We start from the raw sequence: 21,890 nt of genomic DNA, 5'->3' as shown, positions 1-21,890 counted from the left end.
CTTGTCGATCCATAAAATCCCACCCTGAGAGACTATTAGCATGAGAATCTTAGAAGTGAGAGTCGAGGCATATAACAGCTTGACCACCGAATATGTTTGGCTTTGTTGTTCTAGGATCAAGATATCTTCAGTTATGTGGTACCGTTGACGAAAGAGGAGTGAATCATGATGAGTTGATGAAGTACGCGTAACACGTGATGGCAATCGGAATGAATTGTTTGGCTATTCCTGGAAACCGTAAATCAGCACCTGTGCGTTTGTGATGTAATGAAAATGTGTGTACGGTACTTTCATGATGATTCTTTTCTATGTCATTAAGGATTCCAATTAGGATCTTTATATATGTGGATGCGTTGCCGTACATCAAATGGTATCATTTCTGATGCTTCTGACGCAGCCATGTTATTCTAGATCCTGCTAGTCAGCCTCAGTTATTCAAGATACTGGATTTATTTATTCTTGTTATTCTACTAAAGTCTATCTCAATCTCTGAAGGACAAGAAATGTGTTCAAGCGATTCCTTCAGTTCGATCCAAGTCTAGATTTGTCCTTTCCAAGCATCATCACATGTTCGACAAAACTAGGGGAAAATAGCTACCTTTCTCTGGAAAACCACAATATTAATCTGTAGAGGCTTTTAAGGTTGGACCTAGATCTATTGTGTCTTATATCTGTTATTGAATATCAGTACAATGGACAACATACTGGAGAGTTATCAATTCTTAGTCACTCAGCTTGACATTGAGCCTACATCACCAAATCCACCTTTGACCGTGGAAAACAGTAGCCTGGAAGAGAGCTTTGCAGATAAAAGCAACCTTTCGACGGGTCAACCTAATAACGACTCTCCATTATCAGCTTCAAATTCAGCCCATAAGCCTCTTCGGTCTTCTTTATCTGAATTAGAAATCCCTATTCGCAAAATTCAACGACAGCTTGTCCAATCTCGCCCCAAGTCCCAACGCATCAACACAGAGCATCCAGACTTACATACACATGTTAGCTTCACACATAATTCAAGTCTGTCGCCTCAAGAACCTAGTTCTTTTCCGTTGGAGTATCCTCCGTATCCAACGAATGACGTCAATTTCGATGAATGGACTGACTATGCTGCCTATTGTGGCACGGCGCCAGAACCGGAGCTTCTCAATCTTCTGTCGAATGAAGATAATGCAAGCTTTCACAAAAAGTACTTCACACCTCGATCCGTAGATGATGTTGACAGCGAAAATTCATCCTCTTGTGCCAACAAAGTAACGATGCGGCCTAGAACACACGACTTTGAGATAACAACTGCTCGACCCACAAAGTCAACTTCCCTGATCAAGGAGTCGTGATTGCAAAGACACGAACTCATGAGAATTCTTGCGCCATCTTTACCAACTGAAAGCCCCGGACTGGAGGTCCAGGGAATAATTATGATATATGGAGAATGATCAGCTATGTTGCTTTCCCAAAACAGTCTATTCACTACATCTCTTCGCTAAATTTTTGCTTCCAAATTTTCTTGGGAAGCGGAACGAAAGCGCAAAGTGTCTCCGTAAACGGTATGCACCAATATATATTTCTGCCCAAGATTTCCCTTTCTACGACTAATGGATTGAATGACAGTGAGTAAAAGCGTAGTCTCACATATTTCTTTCCATGTCAAATGATAGAGCTCAAGGGGTGCGCATCTGGTAATTGCCTTGAACGGTAGTTTAAGGGAGAATCAATCTACTGATTTCAATCTGGGCAGGCTGAAATATGAATGTTAGTAGTGATCTCAGCCTTGTCTATTTTCCAGAAGGCTACCGAGGTATACCTCACTCTTGTGATTGACGATGTTATGAATATTCACTTCAAAGGCTGCCATTTCTTCCATGATTGAATTTTAAGGAGTTCTGATCTTCCTTCCAGATTTAATTCTTCTACACTAATCTCCCAAAATATAATCTCAACCGCAAGAAATTTTAACTTGCCCACAAAAAGAACATGTTTCTCGATTCAACTGGCGTGCCCACCAAGTTCCAATATCCTGCGTATTACATTTACAACTCGCACCAGCTTCCACAGCTTATCATAACTCACACGTTGCAATGTTTCATTTAAGATATGTGCAGTGTATCCTACCACTTTCCAAGTCTTTGCTAATGAGAAATTTTTCTCTTGCAGAACCCACCAAAGCATTCACTTATAATCACAGTCTCTTCTCTTCCATTTCAACCGATAGTGAAAGGTGAACGAAGACAACGAAGACAACGAATCAACAAACAGAAGCAAAAAAATGGCGACAACAAAAGATCGAGGTGTCATCTACGTTGATTAAGTTTATGGCAGAGGTCACTCACAAGGATATTGATGGCATGTCTATGCTTTACCTCGAAGCGAGAATACACTTTTGTGAAAGGGGCGGCAGAACTTCGGGAACAGCCATCAACAATGTCAATCTGCTGTGGAAACCCTAAAAGTCAACGAAGGATGCTGAGGAAGACCATTCCACTGTAGTTGGGGTAATTATACAATATTTATGATGTTATCATCATACCACAGGTGTTTCAATTGTGGTGAGTCTCAAAGCCAAATCCTGACACTAGAGCCACAGATGCTATACAGGATGACAAATGCAATGTCTATCATTAAGGTAGAGTGAGCAATTCATTCTTTTATGGGACTAAATTAAACCGATATTAAGAATGACATTATAGAAAGCGCAGTCTTTTTCGAAAACAGAAACTAGGAACGATAGAACGCACTCCAGAGATACTGGCAGATAGCTACGAAAGAGGCGCGACAATGGAGTATTTGCATACAGATCAGGAAGACGAGATCAATTTGAAAGCATCAATAATGGTACATTTTGTGGAAGGGAATAAATCTCCTGGAAAGTAACGGATCGAAGCATTTCTCGGGACTCGAAGGGCATGGGGAGTCGTAACCGTCGACAAGCTCAGAACCCCACAGAAACTGCTCAACCACTTTGGCAGGTAGAAGAAGGCACTGAATTCAACTCGCAAATATTATCTTACAGTGTTTTACAGATTCTAGGAATCAGTTCGCATATTCTTGGTCGCACATCATCTTTAAGCTAGTACCGCAACTTATGCACCATCGAAATTGAGAGACAGAGGTCAATGGATGAGATGAGGAATGTACGTGAGAAAGGTTTAGGTTTCAGGAAGAGTCTCGTATCTTCTTCAGGTAATTGGATAAATACAAATATCTAAAACAGCAATGATACATACTTGGTTTCTATGAGTCTGCGAATAATGGTGTGATAAGAATGTGCCCTCTTGCAGAAATATTCGTGATATGTGCTTCTCCTTAATAGATATTATGCCACACGTCTATATCACTATCGCCTCTCTTTTTACTTTTGTTTCCGGCGTGGAAGCCTCAAAGTAGATTGTAGTACACTTGTCAACGTGCATTTTAATTCGATTAAGGCTGTTGATGTGTCAAAAGTGTGTTTGGGTAATAAGAAGACGAATGGAGGGTCTTCTAGTGTATAAAGGTAACCACTTGAAAGTAGATAGAGTGACTATTATGTTTGTAGATTAACATCATGAGAAAACTTATGTTATCCGTATTAACATAGTAGATGGTCATGTATTTCATTGACAATAGAGCTAAGAGTAACTGTTAAGTGATGTTAATTTGTTTCATTTGTTTATCTCTGCTACTGTTTTTGTACGCGAGTAAATTGTTTATTTTGTTTTCCCAACCACGACGCCTCTTTTGACTCTCATTCGTGCATCATTCCTCACGAACTACGGTACCATCAATTTAGCTGTCAGTAGCTACCATACGTCGAACAATATGTCTACCATGGATGATGAATTAATGTCTCTTGAGGAGCTTGAGAGGTTGATGGATGAGCAAGAAGTGAATAATACCATGGCAACATCAGCTTCAACAACCATTATTCCCAGTACTGTTGCTATCATCGCTACGGCTACCGCATCTAAGAACATCTCGGAAGCTAGCAATGAGAAGAACTCTGGCGCAATCTTATTGAAAGAGCCAGATGCAGATCAACAAACACTACCTCTCTCAACAACCACTCCCGGCGCAAAGATGTCGAAGAGATCTGGTACTCGAGCTAGAAAGCGCAAGGCCAAATCGGCTCAGAAACTATCAAAAATCTCTGTTTACATCACAGAGAACCGAGAAGCTCACCAATGCTACTCCATGGAGAGAGTCCCATGGACTGGTCAGCAAGATAAAGAACACAACGCCTCCTACTTTGACGATGCCAGTCTTGCTAAGCAAGCTGTATCTCTCTCCTTCGACGAGTCTGAAGGCTCCGCCGCTATTTCCTTTCCGGCTACTAGCATGGCAAATTCTCTAAACACCCTTCCTACCAAGCCGGTTATACTATATTCGAGTTCTGAGCAACCAAGTGCCAAGCCTTTTGCTCCTACTACTCTCGGTAGAGGTAAATTCGCTAGTCCGAGCCATTTTTCAGCTCAACTAGCAAATTCTAGCTCGGTTGCTACCCGAGTTCAAGGAGATCCTCGTGAGGTCATCACAATTAGCTTTCAAAATACCGGGGCTTTGTCCTCTGGATTGAAGGATTTGAATGCGGCTAAGGAGGCTAGCGCTGGTGGTATGGTAATCTCAATCAACGGTCCAATTGGGGAGAACCAGGTGGAGATATCTGGGCCTATTGGGTCTAATATTCGTGGTTTTGTTAAAAGAACTTGCCCTCGGCTAAGCGGGAAGCAGATAAAAGCTGCATTTAAGTGAATGGGGGGAGAAATGGGTCGTTAGATGTAAATTAGACAGATAAGAAAGCGCTAAATGACTACTAGTTACTATAACTCAATAAACTGCCGAGAAAACCCTAATTCACCATTCGTAGGTTGTTTTTATTGATGTGAGACAATACAATTTTCTAATTGTTGCAGATCAAATGATGCAATTATAGTAGTTGATATTTTAGGTAAATGTGGACAATTAATTGTTGTGATTATTGCAAACCATATCGTACAATTCTATCTTTTGAATTTTTGAATCGATATGAGATAATATAAATCCTTGATTGTTGCATATCAGGCGATACAATAACATTCATTGATAGTCCAGGTCAGCATAGCACAGTATAACGCTCAGAATGGTCTAAGTCAGATCATGCAATTGTATTCATTGAATAGTTCAATTCATTTGAAAAAATGCACTTAAGTTGATTGGGGGTATCAGACGAGAGTCGCCAAAAATTTGTAAAGGAGAAGAGCAATCGAGGGGCTCGACTGATGCTTGGAACTTCTAAGAACCGGTATTGTTACATGCTTCGTGAAATTAAAAGCACTCAAAAATATGATTGACTTACTTCCGACGACAACTCTAAGATTCGAGAGAAGGAGAAAAAACTAATAGATTTAATTTGTAATGTCAGATAAGACCTCACAAGTGTGTATAAACTTGTTCGGGTGACTGAGCACCAGTCGCTGCATCTTCGGAGAGTATATGCCGAAGCTCTGAGCACCAATAATTAGGTATTTTTACTAGTCTATTCCATGAGACAAGATGATAGCCATCAAATCCGGAAGTCTGAGTCGAGGTTTTGAAACCCCCAAAATTTACCTCTTTGAATGTTATACAAGTCAAAGTACGTGATCTCACAGCATTCTGCGGCTATAACGATGTCATCTCGAGATAGCTAAACCCCAAAGTTACCAAGCCAACTTCAAGCATTTAAAGCATAGTCGTTCAATTTTAACTACCGTGTCCGTTGCCCCAATTTACTTTGAATGTTGAAGGCACTATCGTCCGATATCAGTCACAAATTCGCCAAATCAACTTGGAAGATTGAAATAATGAACACCTGATTGTAGCTCCTAATTCCCTAACTCCGTTTGGATATCCGGAATGCTACCCTACCGTCTGATATCAAAATCAACAAATTTCCAAGTTAAGTTTGGATAATGAAGATCCTACAGCCCAACCTCAGCGATCAACCCTTCAGCTCAACAGGAGTATTGAATGGGTCATCACCCGAAGTTTTAGACTTGTTCATGGTGATCAATCATCAGATTTTCCACATCTACAAGGGAGACCAATATCGAAATCTAAATGAATACCAGATGTTACCTATCCGTATATTTTCCACCCCCATTGACTTATTAATAGATTCTTCGAATCTTGTATTTGACACATAGTGAGGTCAGTATATGGCACTATATTCACTCTGTGACCTCTCACCCGCTCCATATTCTATTGTCGCTTAAATGAAAAACAAATGGTTACCTATCTGCCTCTGTCGTGTGTCCAATTTTTGGGCATCAAGCAAAAGAAGGGTGCATCAAAGATTTAACAACAAACAGCACGAGAGCAAGAAAGGCAGATGACAGATATACATGGAAAGTAGCTTCACAGAAACATCGGTATGAGAAATTCATAAGCACGCCCAGATATGGATATTTCCCGTTGAAGGATGCATGTTACAATATATGGTATTGTGGTAAAACTACACTCTTCTTTTAGGTATCTAGCATAGCCTATGTGGCTTTTATAAAACATAATGGCCCGTTCGTATAATCCCAATCTCACCCACTTTACTCTACTTATCTTTAAATTCCTGTGAAAAGATCTTCTGCCAGAGATCCAACCACTTTTGTTGTTGTGCTGTGAGGGCCTTTCCAGGCGTTTTGAAAGATTTGGTGAGTATATCTCGAAGTCTAGCTCGCATTGTTTTAATAGCAAGCATCGTTTTCCAATCCGACACAGCAAATCGAGCTCTATTACCATCTAATATGAAGACACCGGCGTACATCTATATTAAGATTAATGGGCAGTTTTAACGATGTACTTAGATAGAACTTACATCGCAACGGACATCTCCGCAGAGTAGAGCAATTGAGAATTCTTCTACGGCTGTGGTTTCATGGGCATTGTAAAATCTACTTGAGCTTAGTGGTGGAACCAGATAACATGAGGTGAGGAAACTTACTGCTTGGCCTGCATAATATGATAATACGAGAGCCATTTGAGCTCATGATGACCCTTATTTACAGAGGTAGGATGCAGACTAATGGATTGATTATTGGCGCAGTTGCGGAATCCCTTACCATCCCGGACAAGAAGTTTTGGATAGAAGCTCCAACCAATGACAGAAGAGACAATGATGTCGTTATCACTGTTTGCATTGATTCTGAAGGGCATTTCGAAAAATTGTCGACGGCGGCTCGAGTAACGTGTTCTGTATTGATTAGACTATATTCAGGAAGCAAATACAGTTAACATACCTATTTAAAGCAGTTCTCTCAGCCTCTGTGAGAGGGAGGAACCCAGAGTCCACAAGACACACCACCAATTGTCCTTTCAAGTCCTCAATATTCGATAAACTTTGCTGGCTAAGAAAGTTTTTGCGACAGAATTGATACTCGGAGCCATTGGCCATGCAAACTTTCTTCCAAGCTAGGTAGGCGTTATAAACTGTCAAAAGGTCAGAATCACCTTTTCTGAAGGCAAGCCTGACAGTATCCGCTTGTTGTCGCTGGCCAAAAGGAGCAGAGAATGGTGATTTTGAAGAAAGGATTGCAGCAATTGTTACTGCTGCATCGAGACATTTGAAAACGCTACCAAGGAGCATAAGTTTTCCCAAGAAAACATCGAGTGGCAACCTCGCCAACTGGAGACCCAGCGGCGTTAAATCTTCCCCTGCTGTCAAGGCTCTAACATCTACAAGCGCGTCAATAGCACGTCTGATATTCTTAGCAGACGGGGGATCCAATGCTTCACTCAATGTCTCCTCGATACCACCTAACTTACAAATCTTGACTCTAATGGCAAGATCTTGAAGAGACAAACGGAGGAATTCTGGGGTTTGCTGATCGGCGAGGATTTCGTCGTGTCTATATTTAGTAAAAAGATGAAAGCAGAGTCCCTCTTGTACTCTTCCAGCTCTACCTCTTCTTTGTTTGGCATTTGCCTTGCTAATGAAGGTTTCCAATAGACGAGAGAGCTGTCTCCTCTCATCGAATCTCATCTCGCGATGCTTTCCTGTATCAATTACACAAGTGACATCTGGAATAGTGATACCAGTTTCAGCAATGTTGGTAGCCAGAACGATTTTTCTGATTCCAGGTGGCGGCACAAGGAAAGCAGCTTCTTGATCCTCACTTGCGATGGTGGAGTGTAACGGGTATATATACCAGTCTGACGAGAATGCTGGGTGCCCACAGAGCATATCATTCAAGGTTCGTATCTCAGCAATACCTGGAAGAAATACAAGGATGGCCTTTAAGGAATTAGCATGATTCAAAATGATGCTCAAAGGTCTGAGACTGGATCTGATCTTTGTTGCAATACCAGAATATCCGGTTCGCATCAACTGTTGCAAATTGGAGCATTGGTTTGGACGAAACTTACTTTACTATACGGCGCCAACCGATCGTCAGCAGCGATCTTTGCTATTAATTGCGTTACCAGATCAAATTCTATCCGATACTCATCAAATTGTGCAATAGTATTCCGAGTTTTGTTGCTATATCCTCGTAGAGCCTTCGTACTTTCACTCTTTGTTATCTCGCTAGAAACCTCATCTGCGAGCTCGACATCGTCATCAAGGTCAGTATACTTTTCTTGCAGGCCGTTATCTAAAGAAAATCCTGTGAGCTCAACGGCGTCTTCTAGATATTTAACCTGAACGGGGAATGTACGACCTGGGACGTTCAGGACAGGAGCGCCATCTAGATATTTTGAAAAGCGATCTGCATCGACAGTCGCAGACATTAGAACAACTTTCAGATCCGGTCTCCGCACCAATAATTTTCGAAGGACGATAAGTAAGAAATCACTGTCTATTGTGCGCTCATGAACTTCATCAAGGACGATATGCGTGATATCTCTAAGGTCATTTGAACCCTCGAGCATTCGCATCACGATTCCGGTGGTAGCATATATAAGCCGAGTCTCTTTTGATGTATTAGACTCGAGTCTGATGGCATAGCCTACTAGTGAGCGAGAAGTGCCGAGATCGCTCTTGCGTTCTCCCAACTCTTCACTCACACGGCGAGCAAGAGATATTGCAGAAATACGTCGAGGTTCCGTGCAATAAATTTTGCAAGGCTTTCCTCTAGACAATTGGTGCTCCAGAATAAATGCCGGGACTTGCGTACTCTTTCCACATCCAGTCTCACCACAAACAATAACTACTTGTGAGCGATCTATAGCACCAAGTACCTCATCTTTGAATGACCACATAGGTAGCTGCATTCGTGACTGAAGCATGTGCTGATAACTGTGCGACGAGGATTTTTCGGCCCAAATTCTCTGATATGCCTCGGGAGCAAATCCTGCCTTGGGACCTTTGTCTATGGAAGCCTCCTCGTTACCAGGCGTCCTGACCGCTCCTCGATTTCGGAAAGCGCCATGTATCAAGACACCGTCTTCTAGTTCTTGATCTCGTTTTGCGCGAACTAAGTCACGGAACGTCTTGATAGCATTTCGATCTTCTTCATCAGACTTTTCCTTCTTAATCTCGGCAAATTCGGTCCAAAGATCACGCCATGCTGCTGGTAACCGGAGAGAAACTTTATCTTCTTTCGCTGATGACCCAAAAATAAGAAATAATGCAGTTGTAGCAATATATGCTTCGGATTGGCGGGAGTCGGGGGTGGATATAGAAATCATAGTAAAGCTTTGTAATTTCGGACTTGAGGCATATTCGACCTGTGGGAGGGGTGTAGTTGCAAGCGGATCTTGTGATTTTGACCAGGTGATTCGGAGATTATGGCGATTCGAGTAACTGGTATCAGAAATGAGAGTGTAAACTAACCTCACTGAAGAGTCCCTATTATCCTTTTGTAAGCGCGGTTCATTCCCAGTAAGTTTTGTTCCCATTACCTTGCTCGACAGGCTTCTTCAAGCACCCTAGTTGGGTTGACACCTGACCATTTCCCAAAATCTCGAACAGTAACCTTCGTCCCATCCTTACCATTAATCACCGTACTGCTTTTACCAGTCAGCGGATCTACTTCATTGACAGGTAAGCTGGCAAAAAGATCAGCTAGCGCGGCATCGTCGTCGCTACCAGTTTCTTCCAGCATGGCTTTGCCAATCGCAGCTGCTTCTCTGCTAATTTCGTCATCAGAATCCACTGAAATGTCAGACTCTTGTGCTTCCTTATCTGCAGCCACTTCAGAAGCGCGCAAGATAGCTGCATCTCTCTCTAGCTTTATTCTTTGTTCGTTCCACTGTATTTCTGCAGGATATTTGTCAAACAAGACATCATCCTCTATTTTCTTGAGCTTTCTTGCTAACCTCGCTGACTCTGCATCAACGGGACTTCCATTTTTTTGTGATTTCGGAGCGCCCCTTTTGCCATTTGAACGTGTATCAGCTGTAGACTTCGAATTTTGGAGTATGAACATCTTTTCTTTGGTTTTCAGATATACTGGGAGGAGATCTTCCGGGTCAATGTCGCTGTCATAATCTACTATGGCTACTTTCTTGCTTTCTTGCTTCTTTCCATTTCGAGGGGCAATTCCTCCAATTTGGATTGAAGCAGAATGCCTTGTATCTGATTCGATTCTTGGGGTAGTTGTTCCCGAGGCCATGGGGCTGTCGAACGGTGTACCTGGAAGACAATTTATTAATTTTGGTACACCAAAAAACAATATAGATATACATACCATTTTGTGACTTTTGCGAAGATACTAATCTGCGATGTGAATTCTGGTAATCGGGCAATTCTTCCCTTGAACATTCACGGGAAAGCCACTCCAGCGATTCTTCCATGCCCCAAATTGAATCCTTATTACTACTGCCAATCTTATCCGAAATATCCAAAACGTGCTGAAGAGCCAATAATACTTTATCTGTTACAAACCCAGCCCCGACGAGAGCTTGTTGTAAAGTCCAAAGTCGAATTGCAAGCTCCTCCTCCGATACCTGCTTCAACGAAGTTGTATCTGTTGCTGGACCGGAAAATCGCCCTTCCATTTTGATCAAATCCAAGATCTCTTCCATAAGCTCAGGGGGTAGCCATTTCCTCGTGTTAAGAGTTTCTGATTGGCCTCGTAGAACTCTGCGATCGGTTTCTAATCGGGTCTTTTGACGAAGCGCATCTCTCTTTGACTTCTGCGAATGTTTCTCGACGAGTATTTGAAGCTCAGAATTCTCGAGTTGCTTTTCGAACTCTTCCGGGGTCAAATTAGAGTCCTGATTTGAGGATCCATTCCCTACGACTTCGCCAGCCTTTTCCCCCAGTTGTTGACTCTCAGTTGTATCGATCGCGTCATCTGCTACATCCTTTTCCTTGATAGCTTCGATAGCTTCATTTTTGGGCTTCGAGGCAATCGAGGTGGTAGCAAAACCTCTAGCAGGATTTGTAGCTGGCTTCTTCTTTTTCTTGCCACCAGCCATCTTCTAGATATGTTTCGATAATTGGTGATTAAATTTGTTGGTCCAAGGTAAATGTCAAAGTATCTAAAACAATGCAGCCTCGTAACGCCAAATATTAATGCCAAACGCGGGGCCGATTTATAGTGGGGGTCAGTATTTCCTTACTGTATACTGTTACTCTGTACGGTGGAATTGCTAGGGTCGTCATTTCTCTCCAACTTTTTTTCTCGGAGGCCGCGATAACATTAATCCAGTCAGTCAGTTCACCCCTCAAGAATTGCACACAGATACTACCTAGGTATAAACAATTATACGAGCAGTTCGCAGAGTACACAATTGAGATACTTGAGAAGATACTTGAAAAGACCATTAGGTCATGAGAGATCTTGAAGGTATACAACATGTCTGAGGTGGAGATTAATGGTCATAGTGAGGGGGTGGATTTGGACCTTACTCTTACAAAGGCTGCGCTCACTTCCTCTTCAACCAATCTACGATTGGGACAGTTGAAATTGATCGAGGAAAGACTTTCAAAGAAAGGTACGCAAATGCACAAACTGTCGAACAATACCCTTACTTTTGTTCACCTGCTAACGATGCTTTGTTTTAGAGCTCGATCCAAATCTTTTCCCCGTTCTTCTTCAACTTTTATTTTCCACATATCCATATTACCACGACAGAGATTCGCGACTTGCTGTTCAGCTGTGCATACGGCATATATTTGATTCCGATTGTGCTTTTGAGTTTCTGTCAAGTTTTTTAAAAGCATTAGATGCCGAAACTAAGAAGGGAGGCCTGGCACCAAGCAATGCGTTTGTTTTGGTCGAATATTGTAGTGCGATCTTACAGGTAACCACTAATGAAGCCAGATGGAAGAGCTGGGGTTTAGTCGTGGTTGCTGGTAATGCGCGGGCACTTGAACTATGCATCACATCAAAACATAGGCCGTCTGCACTCAAGACTACATGGCGGGGTTTGCGGAATGTTTTTCAAAGCGCTATATTCGAAACTGCAATCGGGGACAGTGTCCAGAAATTGAGTTCCAAGGAGGCTCAGCCTTCCTCCAAGTATGCTGTAATGCTAGGAGCAATTTCAGGAGTATGCGCCAGGAAACCGCAAGCAAAGGTGGTTCTAGAAAGCAAGAAGTCTTTAATTTACGGCTATTATACGCGCGAGATCATAGCCTCTAGGACTCCACTGCCTTCACATATTGCCAGTGCTTTGAAAGACTTTTTCTTAGACTTTGTCACTCAGGAAGATTTCGAGCGAGAAATTGTACCATCCCTTGAGAAAGCGCTACTAAGGGCTCCTGAGATTGTTTTGAACGACCTTGTCACACCACTCTTCCAGTCTCTACCTAGCTCAGTAGATCTATCAAACGTTCTCCGATCTAAGCTTTTGAAACCTATCTTATCTAACATCAAGTCAACCAATCCCACAATTCGTCAAGGAGCACTTTCTGCATTCAGAGCAATTGTACCCAAATGTCATGATGAAGCTTCTATTGCTCAAGTTTCAGAAGAAATTTTGACACCATTAAAAGGGGGTAAATTATCTGCAGCAGATCAGAGGGCCAACTATGCAGAAATGCTAGCAATATTACCTGTCTCCAAGTCGAATGCTTCGGCAGCTATTGGCCTTGCTACAATCGCAGGAAAGGAAGCCAACGAAGCCGCATTGTTAGCAGAGACTTTTGCTTTGTTACATTACCTGAAGAATAGAGTGCAGAACGAATCTCCTCTGGATAAATCCATCGTTAACACTTTCACCAAAGGTATATCCGATAAAAAGGTCCCCGTAAAAAAATTATGGACGATCCGCCTCGGAGAATTGCTATGGGATACCGAAGAAGCTGAGTTATCTGAATCAAAGGCTTTGGCAGAAGAGACCATCACAGCATTGGTAGATATCTGGCAAGAAGTGACGGCGAATTCCATACCTGCAGCTCAGTCTGGCCTTGTCACTGCAGCTTATGTTCTTGCAGCAATCTCACAGACAAAATTAGGTGTTATTTCAGGTCCAAAAATTGACGCAGCGCTCAAAAAGGCTCAAATCTCGCAGCAATCACTACTCATGGAGCCTAAACCATCGTTCTTACTGAACCCTCGTATCTATAGCAAACTTTCTAGCTACGATGATTTCATGTGGTTTGTCAGAGCCTTGTTTGCCTTTCCGGATCAGCTTGCTTCTTTGGACCCGGCATCCCTATCAGGTATTGGTTGGTCTCAAGCTGTCATATTTTCTATATGTTCTCCTAACGTACATTATGATGTCAGAAGACATGCTTCTCACCTACTTTCCCAGCTATATGTTCGCTTTCCTGGCAATACATCCAAAATGATCACATCTGGTTTGTGGAGATGGTTGCAATCTATTGAGCTTGGAGAAAAAGACAGTGCTCCAATATTGGCAAAAACGGAAAATGAGAATCTGCACTTAGTATTGAAAGCTATCTGTTTGACACCAGCGGAAATCACACGAAGGGGTGGTTCTGTGGATCAGGTGGTAGTTAAGGATCAAATGATATCGCTGTTGATCATCTGTCGACCAGAGCTGCTGCCAAGAGTAAGCTGGATCGAGCTATGCCTGAAGGCTGAGGTTGATCCTGGCAATCTTGCTAGAGAAAGTGGAGATGCTTTGTTAAAGCAAATTCTCGATATTACAAGCATTCAAGATTCTGCCGCAGTACCACGATCCAAGGCTGTTAAAGATGCTGCATATAATGCCGCTGCCGAGCTTGCTTTCGTTGCTCCAGATGTTATGACAGCACGAATTGTTGAACTAGTAGAGCAAGACCTAGACGCGACTCACCTCGCCAATGTCGGTCCAACGGAGGCGGCCATTTTCCGCACTCCAGAAGGAACTGCCTTTGTAGACGTGTTAGCATCTAAAGCTCAAAGTCATACCCCGAACAAGAACACGAAGGATTACGACACTTTGAAATGGGAGGAAGATCTCCGAGCCTCATTAGCGAAGAAAAAGGGCCAGCAGAAGAAGCTCACTCCAGAGGAAACAGCCAAAGTTAAGGCTCAACTATCGAAAGAATCAGAAATCAGACGCCAGATTCAAGCTCTAGAGTCAAGACTTCTTCGTGGAGTTGGAATCATCAAAAGTCTTGCAACGGGTCCTCCAACAGAAGCTTCTCTGTGGATGGGACCTGCCGTGAGAGCTTTGGTAAAGGTAATAAATGCTGGAGCTGGATTGATTACTGGTACTGCTGCTCCAGATGCTTATATCCTTTGTGCCGAAAGAGTTTCTAGTCGCATAGGTATACTTCGTTCATTTATTGGGTTAGCAACGCTCAGAGCTATGAATGTTCCGCAGTTGCCACCGGCCTTGACACAAGAACCACTCGGGGCTCTTATCACACGTGTATTGTACCGCCTAAGATTCTCTGCAGAACAACGCCCATTCGATACAGTCTCACTCATCTATGTTCTCCCTCTCGTCTTCCTAGTACTTCGAGATGGCGGATTTGGAGAAAGCGATGATGCTGATGCCCAACTTGTTCTCGCCTTGGAATTCCTTTCTTTCCATACTGACGCCTGTTCCGACGTTTTGGTACCGCGGGACCAAGTTCTCTCCACTCTTATTTCGTCGATGCAGACCTACAATCAGCATTACAAGGCAATCAAAGATTGCTTGACAGATCTGTGCAGATGTATCGCACCAAACATTACTGATAATGAGATCTCAATTCTTGCACAAGGAGCCATTGTTCCACAAGTTGCTGTACGAACCTCGGTATTACAGTCAATTAGTGCAGAGATTGATATGAGTGAGCTCGATTTTTCCAATGAAATCTGGTTAGCATGCCATGACGATGTAGAAGAGAATGTTGAGATCGGGCGAGAAATCTGGGAGGAAAGTGAATTCAAAATATCTACTGAATCACCATTCCGAATGCTACCATATCTCGAAAGCATGGATAAGCAACTTCGACGAGCTGCAGCTAGATCTATCGCCGAGGCTGTAAAATTACAGCCTTCAACGTTCAAGGATGTGCTTAGCCGTCTGCAATCCTCTTATACGGAGTTGGCAAAGCCTCGAGTTCCTCAGCTTGATGAGTACGGTATGCCCAGGAAGATGGATCTGTCGGACCCATGGGAAGCCCGAAATGGAATTGCACTTGCATTCAGAGAATTGGCTGCAGTTTTTGACGAATCGCTCCTTACTCCATTTCTCAACTTCTTAATTGAAGGACCACTTGGTGACAGAAACTCAATTGTCAGAGAAGAAATGATTGAGTCTGCCACAGCCATTATAGCTATTCATGGGAAGGACAAAGTGGAAGAATTGATGAAAACTTTTGAACGTACACTTGAGACACCGGACAAAGGATCTGAGTTTTCCGATAGAGTAAACGAGGCTGTTATCATCATGTATGGTGCCCTGGCACAACATCTGAAAGCCGGTGATGAACGTGTACCGAAGGTTGTAGACAGGCTTCTAGAGACATTAAGCACCCCATCTGAGACGGTACAATATGCTGTGGCTGAGTGCTTGCCACCACTCGTTCGTGCATCCAAGGAGAACACTTTGGACTACATCCAATTAGTCCTCGACAGACTGTTCAACTCGAAAAAATATGCCGGTCGACGTGGTGCAGCATATGGTCTTGCAGGTCTTGTCAACGGAAAAGGAATCTCCGCTTTACGAGAATACAGAATCATGCTTACACTGAAAGGTGCGATAGACAATAAAAAGGATGTCAATCACCGAGAAGGAGCTCTATTGGCTTATGAGCTTCTTTCCATGATTCTCGGTCGCATATTTGAGCCTTACGTCATTCAAGTTGTGCCTCAACTGCTCTCGAGCTTCGGCGACTCAAGCGCAGATGTTCGTGAAGGTTGTTTGGCAGCAGCAAAAGTGTGCTTTGCAAGCTTGAGCTCTTATGGAGTAAAACAAATTCTGCCAACATTGCTTGATGGTCTTGATGACGACCAATGGCGAAGTAAAAAGGGTGCTTGTGATCTCCTAGGTGCAATGGCGTATCTTGATCCGCAACAACTTGCCCAGAGTCTTCCCGAGATCATTCCACCCTTGACTGGTGTATTGAACGACAGTCACAAAGAGGTCCGTCTTGCTGCTAATCGCAGTTTGAAGCGCTTCGGAGAAGTTATCAATAACCCTGAGATCAAGAGCCTTGTCGATGTCCTTCTCAAGGCTCTCAGTGACCCTACTAAGTACACGGATAGTGCATTGGACTCACTCATTAAAGTGTCTTTCGTTCATTATCTTGATGCACCTTCCCTTGCTCTCGTTGTTCGTATTCTTGAGAGAGGTTTGGGTGATAGATCGGCAACCAAACGAAAGTCTGCCCAGGTTATTGGTAGTCTTGCTCATTTGACAGAGAGAAAGGATCTCGTATCACATCTCCCGATCTTAGTTGCTGGTTTGAAGATTGCAATTGTTGACCCCGTACCAACTACTCGTGCAACTGCATCCAAAGCTCTGGGTTCTCTCATCGAGAAACTGGGAGAAGACGCTCTTCCGGATCTTATTCCAGGCCTCATGCAAACACTCAAATCAGATACTGGAGCCGGTGACCGACTGGGATCTGCACAAGCACTCAGTGAAGTTCTTGCTGGATTGGGTACAAGCCGCCTCGAGGACACTCTTCCAACAATTCTTCAAAATGTTGCTTCATCTAAACCTTCCGTTCGGGAAGGCTTCATGTCGCTCTTCATATTCTTGCCCGTATGTTTCGGAAACAGTTTCGCCAACTACCTTAGTAAGATCATTCCACCTATTCTCTCTGGTCTGGCGGACGACGTTGAATCGATTCGTGACACGTCTTTGAGAGCTGGTCGTCTTCTTGTCAAGAATTTCGCCACGAGAGCTATTGATCTTTTGCTTCCAGAATTGGAGCGAGGTCTGGCAGACGACAATTACAGAATTCGTCTCAGTTCCGTCGAGCTGGTTGGTGATCTGTTGTTCAACCTTACTGGTATTAGTGCAAATACAGAACAGGATGAGGTCGAAGAAGGTGCGCAAGAAGCTGGTGCATCTTTACTCGAGGTACTTGGCGAGGAGAAGCGCAACAAGGTATTGTCCTCGTTGTACATTTGCCGATGCGATACTTCTGGCTTGGTTCGAACAGCCGCTGTCAATGTTTGGAAAGCTCTTGTCGCGAGTCCCAGAACGCTTAAAGAGCTTATTCCTACGCTCACTCAACTCATTATTCGACGATTGGGAAGCTCCAACATGGAGCAGAAGGTTATTGCAGGTAACGCACTTGGTGAATTGATTCGCAAAGCAGGTGATGGAGTTCTCTCAACCCTATTGCCCACCTTGGAGGATGGTTTGCAAAATTCTACAGATACAGATGCTAAGCAAGGAATATGTATTGCACTTCGTGAATTGATTTCATCAGCCTCCCCAGAGGCTTTGGAAGATCATGAGAAGACATTGATCTCTGTTGTCAGAGTTGCTTTGATAGACTCGGATGACGAAGTCAGAGAAGCAGCAGCTGAAGCCTTCGATTCGCTACAGCAAATTCTCGGCAAGAAGGCTGTCGACCAGGTCTTGCCATATCTCTTAAGCTTACTCCGCACAGAAAGCGAGGCTGACAATGCCTTGTCTGCACTCCTGACTTTGTTGACTGAAACGACAAGATCAAATATCATCCTTCCAAACCTCATACCAACGCTTACCATCTCGCCTATATCTTCATTCAATGCCAGGGCGCTTGCCTCGCTTTCAACCGTTGCAGGACCGGCCATGGCAAGAAGATTACCTACTATATTGAATTCTTTGATGGATAACATCATTTCTTCCAGGGATGAGGATCTCAAGTCAGAGCTCGAGTCATCCTTTGACACGGTTGTTCAGTCCATTGATGAGTTCGATGGCCTCAATGTGGCTATGAATGTTCTTCTTGCATTAGTGAAGCACGATGATCATCGCAGAAGAGCAAACGTGGACTATCGCCTTGCCAAATTCTTTGCCGCAGCTACAGTTGACTACTCTCGTTACAACCAAGATATTGTACGCGCGTTACTCGTTTCATTCGACGACGGAGACGCGGAAGTTGTCAAGGCCGCCTGGACTGCACTTTCCGAGTTTACTAAACACTTAAGAAAGGAAGAAATGGAAACACTCATTTATTCGACAAGACAGACTTTACAACACGTTGGTGTACCCGGATCCAACTTACCTGGTTTCGGATTGCCCAAGGGTATCAACGCCATCTTACCTATCTTCTTGCATGGTCTTATGAATGGTACTGCTGAACAACGTACACAATCTGCCTTAGCTATATCCGACATTGTTGACCGAACAAGTGGGGATTCTTTGAAGCCATTTGTTACTCAAATCACTGGTCCGCTTATTCGTGTAGTTTCGGAAAAGTCTGTCGACGTTAAAGCTGCCATTCTTCTAACTTTGAACAATTTGTTGGAGAAGATCCCAACGTTCTTAAAACCCTTCCTTCCACAATTGCAACGTACGTTTGCCAAGTCTTTGGCCGATACATCGAGCGAAGTTCTCAGAACTCGTGCTGCCAAAGCTTTGGGTACTTTGATTACCTTGACTCCAAGAATTGATCCTTTGATCGCCGAGTTGGTTACAGGTTCAAGGACTTCGGACTCCGGAGTTAGGAATGCTATGCTCAAGGCATTATATGAAGTTATTAGTAAAGCTGGTGCTAATATGGGAGAGGCTTCGCGCAGCGCAGTACTCGGGTTGATCGATACCGATGCGGAGGATAATGATGTGTCTATGGCTATCACCAATGCCAAGCTTCTCGCAGCATTGATCAAAAATCTAACCCCCGAAAACGCTTCAGGGCTAATCAAGAATCGTGTGGTAACAACTCACTTCACTCCATCTACGGTTCTCGCGTTGAATGCTGTCCTTGCCGAAGCACCATCCGCATTGACGGAAACTGCCTTTGCTAATGACTTACCGGAAGTCATTTGCCAAGGCATAGCAAGCAAAAATGTAAGTGACATCGTATCAACCCTCAGGGTCAAAGACTAACCGTTTCTCAGGACTTCATATCAGAAAACTGTATCCTCGCCGCTGGAAAATACCTTCTTGCTGAGACCGCCAACCATGAATTTGAAACGACAAAACCAATATTTGAATCATTAGCAAAATTGATTCAACCAGGAAATACAGCCGATGCTCGTCGTCTATCACTTGTAGTAATTCGCACAATCTGTCGCCACCAAACAGACGCAGTTCGACCACATCTTCCCTTACTCGCCACACCTGTATTTGCAGGTGTTCGAGATCCTATCATCCCCATCAAGCTAGCAGCAGAAGCAGCGTTCCTCGCATTGTTCAATGTTGTTGAAGAGGAAAGCAAGGTATTTGATAAATATATCGCTGCTCAAGACCTGGCACCGAATCAAAAGAGAAGCATGCAGGATTACTTTAAGCGGGTTGCATTGAGGTTAGGCAATACAGCACGAGAGAGGAGAGAAGCCGAAGGTGGACAGGGTGGACTGGGTCTTTCTAATGACGAGGTTGATGATGAAAAGGAGATTTCAAGTATTGGAAAGGTGGATTTGGGCGAAAAGGCTTTTGATGCATAAGGAAATGAGGTTACGATTTGATGTGATGATTAAATTCAGCATAAGAAAAGCATTTGCATTGCCAATAAAAATCATTAGATATGAATTTCAATTTGAATTGCTTGTATATATCAGGTTTATTTGATCAGTTTTAAATCACATCGTTCAACTAATTCAATCATTTTAACATCTAATGTTTTATAACGACCTTGAAATTTGAAAAATAAACAAAACAGTTACCTGATTGTCAAGGTGCTTCTGAATATATTGGCAGTCTTTGATTATCGAATTTAAATGGTTGGATTCGTTTTGTTTTTGGTGTTGAACTTCCTGTCCCTTGGGCGCTCCGCGGATCCGAAAACAATTGGGAGTGTGATGACTAATCCTAGGATGGATTGACAAACTCCACGTGATTTATGAATCTTTGGGAAACTTCAATTGAACAATGGAACAAGACAACCAATTGTCTCCTCTTCTCTACATTTACCTGGCTCCAAACTTTAATGAATCCCAAATTTCCAATTCTTTTTGCAATTCTTAAAAGTTTTTTCGTTTTCAATCAAATTTCTTAGATTGTGGGTAGGGGACAGCCCTAGATTTTTCTTGATTAGTCACTAGTGGAAACTCTAGCGAGGGAAATCTTGACCACGCATTGAATCTTGAACATCGAGCGCCATCGACAAACGACAATATCGACGACCACCACCGACGACCACGAATTCAGTCAAGATGTAAGCCCACGCTGTTGCTAGATATTCTCATTCCATTCAATCGATCATTTCTGTTTGATTCGATACATTGCGAGCCTTTTTGAAGCGATACCAACAACATGTCTTTGAGAACATCGAAAGCATCAAAAGCTGACTCTTTTTTCTTACGATAGGGTCAACCTTACAACTCAGAAACGTCTGGCGGCTTCCGTCGTCGGCTGCGGAAAGCGCAAGATTTGGCTCGACCCCAACGAGACCAGCGAAATCTCCAACGCTAACTCCCGTCAAACCATCCGCAAACTCGTTTCCGATGGCCTCATCATCCGCAAGCCAGTCACCATGCACTCCCGCGCACGCGCTCGTGAACTCACCGCTGCACGAAGAATTGGTAGACACCGTGGTTTCGGTAAGAGAAAGGGTACCGCAGATGCCCGTATGCCAAGGTACGACATTCGCCACTCCGAGAAAATTATCAAGAAATACATACATCATACACGATAAATTAAGGAAGAGGAATATTGGGCTAATATTTGTTTAGCCAAGTCGTCTGGATGCGTCGTCTTAGAGTCCTCAGACGTCTCTTAGTCAAGTACCGTGCCAGCGGCAAGATCGACAAACACCTTTACCACGAGCTTTACCACTTGAGCAAGGGTAACACTTTCAAGCACAAGCGTGCATTGGTCGAACACGTAAGTATCACATTGGTTCTTGCTTGCTAATTGAAACCATCAAACTGACAGAATACAATAGATCCACAGAGCTAAGGCCGAGAAGGCACGTGAAAGACTCCTCAAGGAGGAGATGGACGCCAAGCGTGCGAAGACCAAGGCTGCCCGCGAGAGAAAGGTAGAGAGAAACCAAGCCAAGAAGGCAGCTCAATTCGGCGAGGCAGAGGAGACCGAGACAAAGTAAATGGTTGGGCTTTTGTGGTGGTAGCATATGGAGTGTATCTGGCAAGGTTTATAATACAGGCCGGTTGCTTTCGATATCTTTTGATATCCTGCATTATCGCACGGGCAATGGTATCATGATCTTTCACTCAAGATTCTTTGGTGTTCAATGGTTTTTTGCAATCAGACGGTTCAAACGTGTAAACGATACCTGCTTTTCTCCATATCATGATTACCTTGGTGATAACTTCATTCCGTCCTACACAATCTCAAGTTTTCAGTTCAAATTGTGGTGTATGTTTTTTGAGTCCGATTTCCCATTTACTTCATTTCCTCTTGTCATTCAAATTGCATTTCAACGCCCCTGGCCCTCACATTTTCAGATTGTCTTTGTATCCGCTCCCATTCTATAATCCGCCAGTACCTATCCTCCACTGCTT

The 21,890-nt window shown here is 43.3% G+C and overlaps 5 protein-coding genes across 5 annotated transcripts; 4 read left to right on the top strand and 1 right to left on the bottom strand.

Annotated features, from left to right (window-relative positions):
• Positions 1–692: 692 nt before the first annotated feature.
• Positions 693–1,337, top strand: Bfra_011281 (uncharacterized protein; the record flags this gene model as incomplete). The annotated part of the gene is made up of 1 exon (XM_037341609.1): positions 693–1,337. The coding sequence occupies one exon, from the start codon at positions 693–695 to the stop codon at positions 1,335–1,337; it is 645 nt and encodes a 214-aa protein (XP_037188421.1).
• A 1,175-nt stretch (positions 1,338–2,512) lies between these two features.
• Positions 2,513–2,871, top strand: Bfra_011280 (uncharacterized protein; the record flags this gene model as incomplete). Its single annotated transcript, XM_037341608.1, has 2 exons — positions 2,513–2,628; positions 2,688–2,871. 2 exons carry the CDS (start codon positions 2,513–2,515, stop codon positions 2,869–2,871), a joined length of 300 nt encoding a protein of 99 aa, XP_037188420.1.
• A 927-nt stretch (positions 2,872–3,798) lies between these two features.
• Bfra_011279 (uncharacterized protein) lies at positions 3,799–4,728 on the top strand (the record flags this gene model as incomplete). The annotated part of the gene is made up of 1 exon (XM_037341607.1): positions 3,799–4,728. The coding sequence occupies one exon, from the start codon at positions 3,799–3,801 to the stop codon at positions 4,726–4,728; it is 930 nt and encodes a 309-aa protein (XP_037188419.1).
• Positions 4,729–6,541: 1,813 nt separating this feature from the next.
• Bfra_011278 (putative helicase associated domain-containing protein) lies at positions 6,542–11,349 on the bottom strand (the record flags this gene model as incomplete). Its single annotated transcript, XM_037341606.1, has 7 exons — positions 6,542–6,754; positions 6,806–6,881; positions 6,932–7,180; positions 7,227–8,221; positions 8,353–9,775; positions 9,829–10,561; positions 10,617–11,349. The coding sequence occupies 7 exons, from the start codon at positions 11,347–11,349 to the stop codon at positions 6,542–6,544; spliced, it is 4,422 nt and encodes a 1,473-aa protein (XP_037188418.1).
• Positions 11,350–11,729: 380 nt separating this feature from the next.
• Bfra_011277 (putative translational activator gcn1 protein) lies at positions 11,730–21,651 on the top strand (the record flags this gene model as incomplete). The annotated part of the gene is made up of 6 exons (XM_037341605.1): positions 11,730–11,868; positions 11,939–19,272; positions 19,323–19,838; positions 20,753–21,003; positions 21,099–21,249; positions 21,311–21,651. The coding sequence occupies 6 exons, from the start codon at positions 11,730–11,732 to the stop codon at positions 21,470–21,472; spliced, it is 8,553 nt and encodes a 2,850-aa protein (XP_037188417.1). The 3' UTR covers positions 21,473–21,651.
• Positions 21,652–21,890: the final 239 nt, after the last annotated feature.

This window comes from Botrytis fragariae (assembly GCF_013461495.1).
Source record: "Botrytis fragariae strain BVB16 chromosome Unknown tig00000225, whole genome shotgun sequence".
Taxonomy (NCBI): domain Eukaryota; kingdom Fungi; phylum Ascomycota; class Leotiomycetes; order Helotiales; family Sclerotiniaceae; genus Botrytis; species Botrytis fragariae.
The sequence above is the reverse complement of the archived record's forward strand: the minus strand, read 5'-3'. Positions and strand labels throughout refer to the sequence as shown.